Source organism: Micromesistius poutassou (genome assembly GCF_964030765.1).
Source record: "Micromesistius poutassou genome assembly, chromosome: 14".
NCBI lineage: Eukaryota > Metazoa > Chordata > Actinopteri > Gadiformes > Gadidae > Micromesistius > Micromesistius poutassou.
In genome coordinates, this window is record NC_140284.1 from 6174879 (window position 1) to 6184457 (window position 9579).

The window sequence follows — 9579 nt, forward strand, 5'->3', positions numbered from 1 at the left end:
TGGCTTGTTTGAGTTGACGGATAATACGAAATTGAAACTTTGAATCGCCGATTGACGCACTTTTATTTTGAAGGGGTTTACACCCGGCATAGAACAGTCTCTTGACCTACAGAACCGTGCATAACCCAAGCGTCAGTGTTAAATTCAATTACTGTCAGTTCTCTTCTAGACTCGAGTGAAGTAACGTGTACACAATATAATGATTCAATGGTAAACATTTTACCAAATGGGCAGCTCAAGCATATTTATTAAGATAATTAATATTTAATATTTATTAAGAAATATATAATACATGACACACATGAGTAAAATAAAGATTGAATTCAGTGTAAAACATGCACCTTCAAGAGTTACAAAGTAGAAGCTCAATACAATAGAATAAAGAAAATATTTATTCTCCAACAAAAATCTCTTGAGTTGCCAATAGCCACACAGCCTGGTTAAACAATTCATAGGCTAACAATTTATACATGAATATAAATAAATGTAAGATAGATTATAGTTTAAAAAATGCGGGATTTACCATTGGATGAGTCAACAATCGTTTTATTACCACTAACATTCACAATGCTATATGTTCTGTATTACAACATTGGAATGTGTTTATTGAATGAGTTTATATTCAAAAGTATTCATTTATGACTGAATATTGATGCTGCAGTCAAATGGTTACAGTGTTTCCTGCTGAGAAGGCCACCCCTAAGGGATTCAGCATACCTCCTCAAGTAGATCTTCATCTTATTTTGTTGCACTCATGGTGATCATGTCACAAGCCAAAAAAAACCTGACGATGGTTGGTGTGATTATAAGAGTTAATCGCTTAATCAATTGTGAATACATCGTTAAAACAAATTAACTTTATCAAGATCGGTTTGCTTAGCCTTTTGTTATTGTGGTCTGTTTTTTATGTGTTATTTATCAATGAGTCATTTCCAGGAGTATACAATTAAATTAGTTAATTATAGTACTTTGGATAGTTAAACTGGATTGCATTTTTAGTGCCAGTTTTAACAGTGCTGTTCAGCTTAATCCAAATATGATATTAGCCAAATTTTAATAATGAAAGATGAGTTGGTGGGCAACACTTTAAATCCATCTGCCAAGTATCAGATCTATAGCACTAGGTTCAGACACATAAATACTATAGGGCAAAACAATACTATTGTTTACTAGATAGTTGCTCCATCTTTTGCTTGCAAACTTCGAAAATCACATCCTAGTTACAATATGAAATACACATATCCATGATTACTTCCGTGGCATAGGTTCTGAAAGCTTCTTGAGTCTTTTCTTCAGCTCCAGGGGAAACTTCTGGTAACACTTTTTACACACTGGTTTCATGTCAAACTCTACAAACTTGTTCCTTCAGAAAGAAAAGACACAAGAAAGAAAGAAAATAAAAAAGGGGATGTTACTGACCATGAGATGTATCATGCAGGCAAAATATCTTTATTATTTACTTACCAGTATTTATTATTTATTTTTGGAAATGCAATACTGTTAAAATCATAAGAAAGACGGTTGTAAATACAAACAGAGTGAAACAGCATTATCATACAAGATGAAATTAATAGAAGAAAAGAATGATTGAGACTAACCAAAGCACGTGGAAAATCAAGCAGAGATGGATAGTAAAATAATTAGAGGCAAATGGGGATGAATAACTTTTTCTTCTTGTCTTTGGAGTTGTGCTCGGTCCTGGACAACCGGTATCTCATGTCTTCTGGCATCCGATCATAGCAGCGCTTACATACTGGTTTCAGATCCACCTCTACAAATTTATCTCTGCCAGAACCCAGAAGCCAGCATGAAAAGGGAGTTGAAAGAGAAGATGTTAAGAGAAGCAAAAAGCACATGAAGTGAAGAGAATAAAGCTGAAGAAATGCAAGTCATGCACAGAGGGGAAGAAGGATAAGGAGGAAATGAGAAAGCACATTGATGAGGATGTGGCAGAACGCTACAGATCGTAATGTTAACAGACTTACTTGAGAGTAAGCTTGGTGTTGCAGGTGGAACAGGAGAAACAGTTGATACACCAGGCTTTGTTTAGGGCCGACACCACTGAATCATGGAGGAGCACATAATCTTGCATTAATTTATATATATATATATATATATATACATACATAGACCCTTGTGTGTAGGCCTTTATATACACACCAAAGTGTATACATGCATACATAAATACAAAATTACTAACACATTTGAGTGTACCTACCGTCTCCCTCAATGACACGGTTGCAGTGGTAGCAAACATCCCCAAACAGCTGAAGAAAGGGTAAACAATGGAGAAGGCCATACTTAAAGTCTTGAATACAAAGTACTGTATTCAAAAGAAAAACACACACAACTGCCTTAAATCGCAGGCTGGAAATTCCTTCCATTAAGAGAATCATATCACCTACATTCTGAAATGTATCCCACCATAGAGTGGTGCCTTATTATGGAATTTACCTGGTTGTAGTGGACCTCGCAGTACGCCAGGCCTTTGCGTTCATAATGGCGATGTCCCAGGAAAGGTTTCTCACACTTGGCACACACAAAATGCTGGAACAAAAAACAAGCCAATACCAAATGGTTAGCCCAAATTCCCAGAAGTGTGACTGGACATTTTAGCCTTCACATAGTTTGTCCTTTTGAATAATTATTGTATAGGAAACTTATTTCTGTGTTTCTGACTTAATAAATGACAGGTATGAAGTGGGTCCAAGTATCACATCTCAGAACAGACGCCTCTTGATACATAAACGTGGGACAACGAGGAAACTAAGGACAAGAGAGTAACATACAGAGGACAACAGGGAATGCTGCTGACAATACGATTATAAGATCATACAAACATCCAAATATGCCTAAAACACTATACCTCTAAAACTCTTAGCACTTAGTCACTTAGAGACCAACTCCAGACCTGGTTCTGACCTGCGTGAGCCACTGGTTTTTGGTATAAAAGGGGGGGGAGACCTGGGTGTTACCTCATGGGTAAGACTAGAGGTTCAATATCAGTGAGAGATTTTTATTATCACAAGGAGGCAGATAATGCGATGCATGTGCCAAAAATGGGTTTTCTTTCTTATTTTATTTTTTGAAAGCCATTCTGTCTATATCCCTCCACCAGAGGGAACCAGTGTCCTCACCTCATGCCATGTTCTCTACAATCGCAAACATGCCCCATGTTTTCTGTGGGTCAGGCTCGAAGGTTATATTTATGAACAGCCGTTTGTCCTTAAGAGCTTAGTCTTGTCAACATATATAAGCTACATGTTGGTGCTATTTATGTTGATTAATGACTAATGAACTGACTGTCATTCCATTTTATGAAGCAAATTACTACCAGAGCTAATAGCAGAATACATCTGATACATATAAATGGTAGGATCTGTATAAATTGCATATATAATAGTAAATTATGATAAAGAACCTCATTAATATGGTAGCTTCTTTGGTTAAACATACCTCAACATGCCACTGTTTGCCCATTGCGTTGACCACACGGCCCTCGATCGGTCTCCGGCAGGCTCCACAGATTGGGACCCCCATCTTGTCATGGCAGGGAAGGCAGTACAGCTCTCCCTTCAGCTCCCTGGCATCCGATGTTAACTCCTTCCTAAAAAGTAGAAGAACCAGTTAGGAAAAATTCTGTGTTTATAGTTGTGCAAAGCTTTGCTTATTGTTATTCTACTGTATTCAAATCTTGACAGACGTGTGTTATGCCTTGATACATTTGGTTGTGGTTTAATGAAGTCAATATATAATATAGTCCACTACAATTTCAAACCCTATTTTATGTAGGACTACAACAGATGTTCTTTGTCTGTCATGAGGTGGGCAGTATGTATGTGTGTGTGTTGCGCGTTGCACCCGCAATTGTTGCAGCTGAAGTGGTCAGGGTGGTAGGAGTCATTTTTGAAGAGAAGTGGCTTCTCCTCGATGATGGCGTGACACTTCTGACACATGTACTTGCCCATCCCGCGGGCCTTCTCACGGTTATGGCACGGACGACACAAGTGCCTGATGGCAGGAGTGAAAAAGAACAATAGGAAAAGTAAGTGAAGTAAATCAATGGTGAGTAGTGACAGGAATGTCAACACATTCAGAGTGTGTGTGCATCAGTCTGCGTACTCACCGGCCAGCATTCTTGACAAAGCCCACATCTGCAAGCACATCTTGACAGATGTCACAGCAGAAACAGTCTGGGTGCCAGCTGTTGTTCATAGCCTTGATGACACGGCCAATAATGAACTCACCTGAGAGAGGAACATTTGTATTTATTATTTATTATTGTAAATAGTTTATGGAATTATCCTGTACAGTTAGAAGTGTGCATGTAAGAATTACTAAAGACAGTGGTTATGATCCAGCATTATTTTTGGTGAACAGAGGTAGTAGAAATCTTTTACCCACCACATTGGTGACAGCATGGAGCGAATAACATCTGGAAGTCATGCTCACAGTATTTTCTCCCTTCAAACTGCAAAAATAAAAACATGCTAATTTTGAGATCAAATAACACATATTATTATATAGGCATCAGGCAGTTTATGCCTTTAGTTAATGATGACCCTTCTTGATTATAATGTTTATGGTTTATCTGCATGCATGATGATGTACTGAAGCATGGCTAACTGTCATAACATGCTGCAACCATACTTCCAACCATCTTAAACATAAATTTCATAGACCGACAGACACATGGATAGATGGAGACCTCACCTCGTAGAAAAGTCCTTCTGGGAACTGCTGGAAACACTGAGCACAGACAAAACACTGCTCATGGTAAAGTTCCCCGTTGCTGTTCACTATCTTCTCGGCGGGAGCGAAGGTCCCCTTGCAGCGCTCACACATGGCGTTTGCCAGGGCATTCGCCATGTTACTGGAAGGAAGAGAAGAGAACATAAGAGAGATGAGGAGAGAGGAGAAGTAAAAAACTGAAAATGAGAGGATATGTGAAGAGAGGAGAATAAAAGTGAGCAGAGGTATTATGAAGCCAAACAACAGCTAACAAAATACATGTTAATATACTTTTTTCTTTCATTTCAATCTAGCCTTTCTACCATCCTGGCACTTCAAAAGTTGCGGTTTCGAACTGTTTGTAATCCCAACATTGATGAATAATTGGCTAAGGTTAGGTAGTTGTTTCTATACAAATTTCTAGTATTTTTGTATACAACAAAATTATATCGAGGTAACAGATCGTGGGAGCCTCATATCATTTGGACCTTGAACACTACACTGTCTCACAGGGTTTTTGAGTACAGATCGTCCCAATTGCCCTGGTTGCTCGACCACAAGGTCACAGACAAAGTTCAAAAAGTTCACAGACAAGTGTTGGGACCCACCACTAAAGTTTAATCATTCCACAAGTGAAAGCACTCAATGGGGGAAAGCACTTTATCTTTATATATATACCCCAAGTGTGCTCTGGTCTATACACCTCCAATGCACACATACTTGGCCTATTTCACCTTGCATACCGTCTGTCTCGGCACTGAAATAGAATTCACTGTGCCTTCCATGACATTGACCAGGAAGCAGCTGAGTGGCAGCCATTAGCTATTCCTGCACATACACAGCAACTGAGAACTTTGACGAGTCAAACCAGCAACCAGCCTATTGGAATTCTAAGTACCACCAAAAACAGCCGAAAAGTATTTCTGATCTTCTTCCTTTATTTGTATATTTTCTGTATATATTTTGTGTATGCATACGCTATCCTCACATTTTTGTACGCATGGAAATGGTTTTATTTGTAGAAATGTCAATTTCTTGTTTAATATATTTGTAGTGCCTGTATTGCTTCATATTTTTTACTTACATTTATCCTATATTCTTTATTCTATTATCTTGAGCAGAGCAATTGTAACAGTAACAATTTTCCCCAGGATCAATAAAGAAACCTGATTATGAATATGAATATGACTAATATGTGACTGAGGAAGAATAGGCTACTACTTATCTTTAATGGAGCGAAATCGCAAAATGTCTGTCCAAAAATAAATTTTTCTTTAATCCCATCCCTCGTTCCCACAAGGTCTTTTGCCTATTGCCACGCCGTTATTCTAAATAATAATTTATTCTTGATTCATTTGCTTGGTAAAATAAAGGTTAATGAAGATAAGTCACTTCATAAAGCATAACATTTGAAAGACTGCCTATATTAACCAATCATTTATTCTCTAATACAGGCAAACACACACAAATGGGATGTGAATCAATTGTTTTCAGCCATGCATTTTTTTACACACACACACACACACACACTAGTACACTTACTCGCTCACTCACAGACACACACACACACACACACACACGCACGCACGCACGCACACTAGCACACATACTCTTATTACAGCAAAGTGATACGAACTGAGCAGTCTCTAGATAAATCTTCACACGTGACCACTTACAAGCGGGCGTAAAAGTCACAGAACTCTTTGTACACTTTAACGTCACTCTTCCGTCTCTGGGACTTGGAAACGGGCAACTCTGCTTCTCCACTGTCCCCAAAGCAGAGGCCTCTCGGCTCCTCGTCCACCCCCCGACGAGGGGGGTCCGGACACTCCCCATCTTCAGGTATCAGCGGATGCAGGGTACGGCCATTCATCTTGAATATTGTAATCCACCGGAGCCGATAAAGAGCAGAGCTAGCCTAATGGGAATCTAACAGTTCAGCCGGTCAGTTAAATCCACTTTGTGTCTGACTCTGTGGTCCTGCCCATCAACCAACATTAGCTTTATCTCGGGAAAAGGCTGGAGTTGTTGTCAAATCCACCACAAATGGGTAGTAGTTGTAGTACTAGGGGAGCTGTAGCATTCCAGTTTGCAGCTTCCAACTCTGCCGTATCCCCTCGCTCTCTCTGCTTTAGTCTTCAGCCACCCCTTTCTCACACTCGACCACATCCCTCTCCATGACCTCCTCACCCCCCCCCCCCCCCCCCCCTCCCACCCATCTCACTCACTGGACCACCCCTCACACAAGCTATTCTTGGGTAGGTTACTCATCCCTGACGCCAGAGGGTCCCCTGTGCCCTGCACGCACACACGCACACACACAGACACCCACGCAGACAGACACACACACGGACACACACAGACACCCACACACACACAGACACCCACGCAGACAGACACACACACGGACACACACACAGACACCCACACACACACAGACACCCACGCAGACAGACACACACACGGACACACACACACACACACTGTGGCCATTATGAGTAATTTATGACCGTATGATTAGACTCACCTGTAACCTCACCTTGGATAAATTAATCTGCCTAATGTGATTTAGAAAGGTTGTTGATATGTTGATGTTAGTCTCACGATTAGAGGGCAATACCAGCGTTATATATTGGGGACTGTTAATGTTGGTGTTGCTTTATTTCAAAAGGCTGTGGTAATAAATCAAAACGGTTGACTAATGAGGACAAGAAAGATACATGAAGAAATACGTACAAATTATGTGTGTGTATGTATGTATGTATGTATGTATGTATGTATGTATGTATGTATGTATGTATGTATGTATGTATGTATGTGTGTGTGTGTGTGTGTGTGTGTGTGTGTGTGTGTGTGTGTGTGTGTGTGTGTGTGTGTGTGTGTGTGAGTGTGTCTGTGGGTGTGTTTTTTTGTGTGTGTGTGTGTGTGTGGGGGGGGGGGGGTGTATTGCTTCCTTTGGCATTTGAGGCCTCTGCATGGCCATTCCGCAAATAGACGTCAGTGTAGTCTCAAATCCAAACTACCAAACTAGGTGCTGTCAGCTGTTGTTTTCTGTGCTGTGCTGACCTGCATTGTTTGAGGAACTGTCCACACACAATTTAGACATCTTCTGAAAGCCTGAAACATAAGGAAGCAAACTGAAAAAGTAAAGCGTTGAGGGTTTTTTAACCCAAACCAAAAAATGGCATGAACAGCTATTATCCCATATATTGTAACAATAAAGTTATTCAGGAAGTCTCATTGAGGTTAGGCTCCAATCAGCTTATCAGATACCTTTTGAGATCCATAGCAAAAGAAAAATCCCAAATCCAGAGGAAGTTTGGTTGAGTGACATGGGCAAGAGCAGGAACAAAACAGGAAACACACACAAGGAACGCCTTCAGATAATAATGTGTTGAAAGTAGGGACAAGAATATGAAGCAGAGTCTTGGTCCGTTGAAAACATAAATAGAGACAAAGACAGAAACACATACTTTAAAATAGAGGTGTGATAGAAAGGTAGTATCGATTTGAATGTAATATAACATGTAAGTGACTTGTTTTAGCACCGAGTTACATGAAGATTGCGGAACGTTTGTGGCCCAAAGCTGTATGCAGTTGTTCCAACAGTCTTGTTACTTAGTTTGTTTGTAATGGTATTATATATATATATATATATATATATATATATATATATATATATATATATATATATATATATATATATATATTTGTTAGAAGTGTTTGGAAAGTGGAAATGTGGAAAAGAGAGTCACTGTTATTGTCCTAAATTCTGTCTTCTCAGAATGATAGGTTGAATGAAACCAAAGTAGAACACTTTATTCCTTACTAATTGCCGAATGCAAAGTTATGTTAAATGCTAACATTTAATTGTTTTTTAATTATGAGGTTTTGAGAACCACAATATTTTTGAAATAAATATAATCAGCCTATAAGGGTTTGAGACACCAGATATAAATGATAACTTTGTTTTACTTTTTGATTTGTGGGTCTGAAGAAACAAAGTAAAATTGAGTATCATTTGCACAGCAGGTATAGCTATGGAAATTATTCATATTCTGGGCTAAACTGTATTTATCAATAAAATAATAATAATCATATATAATAATCATATATTCTTTTGACGTATAACGCTGACCCTTCTTTGAAGCAAACTCCAATGTATTCTCAGTCAGTGCTAGACAACCAAAGGCATAACTTGCAGCAAACAATCCCCCTTTCATACATCCACGCTGTGTCAACAGTAGCTATAGCAACATAATCGGTTGCTTGGGCCGAAAACATGTTGTCTCCAGACCAACACTGTCTGAGCACACCCACACACACACACCCACATGCATGTGCACATGCACACGCACACATTTTCCTTTCAACATGTTAAAAATTCTAGATTTGCGTAATTGTTTTTAAGATAAAAAGATACACACACTCACACACTTGTGTTTCTGTCAAAAACACAAGAAAGATGGAGAAAGATGCAGTCTGTTTTCTGATTCTCTTTCTTTTATGACTCGGGTCCCATTCAAAGAGGAGACCTCTTACTGCATTCCTCACATTGCAACATCCATGTATTCACTGACATGCATGCGCATGTTTCATCCACATGAAACACACACACGTGTGCTATTCCATTAACTGAATTAATATCCATACTCTATATATGTATATGTGTATGAGGGAAGGAGGTTGTCTTACCCAAGACTGTGTCTAGTCAAACTGCCATCGCTGTCCGGTCTCTCCTGTCTGCGTCTGTAGAGATGTGAGTTGGACAGTTCCTTCAACTTAAGAGCGTTCATCTCTCCCTATCTGCCAACACACCCTTTCTTCCCGTATCTACGGCTTCTTTTT

The 9579-nt window shown here is 39.3% G+C and overlaps 1 protein-coding gene across 3 annotated transcripts; it reads right to left on the reverse strand.

Annotated features, from left to right (window-relative positions):
• Window positions 1–376: 376 nt before the first annotated feature.
• LOC311358032 (LIM and senescent cell antigen-like-containing domain protein 1) lies at window positions 377–9544 on the reverse strand. Of its 3 annotated transcripts, XM_084478017.1 has the most exons (11): window positions 6408–6889; window positions 4714–4873; window positions 4405–4471; window positions 4127–4247; window positions 3862–4011; window positions 3457–3607; window positions 2455–2547; window positions 2219–2267; window positions 1986–2061; window positions 1599–1785; window positions 377–1363 (listed from the first exon to the last, which is right to left on the reverse strand). In XM_084478017.1, exons 1-10 carry the CDS (start codon window positions 6602–6604, stop codon window positions 1641–1643), a joined length of 1209 nt encoding a protein of 402 aa, XP_084334143.1. In that variant the 5' UTR covers window positions 6605–6889; the 3' UTR covers window positions 377–1363; window positions 1599–1640. The 3 variants fall into 3 exon arrangements, with proteins under 3 accessions (XP_084334143.1, XP_084334145.1, XP_084334144.1); XM_084478019.1 differs by lacking the exons at window positions 1599–1785; window positions 6408–6889 and adding an exon at window positions 9427–9544; XM_084478018.1 differs by lacking the exon at window positions 1599–1785.
• Window positions 9545–9579: the final 35 nt, after the last annotated feature.

What these genes read in the sequence shown, in the direction of transcription:
- LOC311358032 (XM_084478017.1), bottom strand. Translation starts at nt 6,604, where the DNA reads ATGAATGGCCGTACCCTGCATCCGCTGATACCTGAAGATGGGGAGTGT. An exon ending in TCCATGCTGTCACCAATGTG is followed by an intron (nt 4,248 to 4,404) that starts GTGGGTAAAAGA and finishes TTCCTCTCTCAG; the next exon opens with GTGAGTTCATTATTGGCCGT. An exon ending in TTCAGCTGCAACAATTGCGG is followed by an intron (nt 3,608 to 3,861) that starts GTGCAACGCGCA and finishes TCTACTTTTTAG; the next exon opens with GAAGGAGTTAACATCGGATG.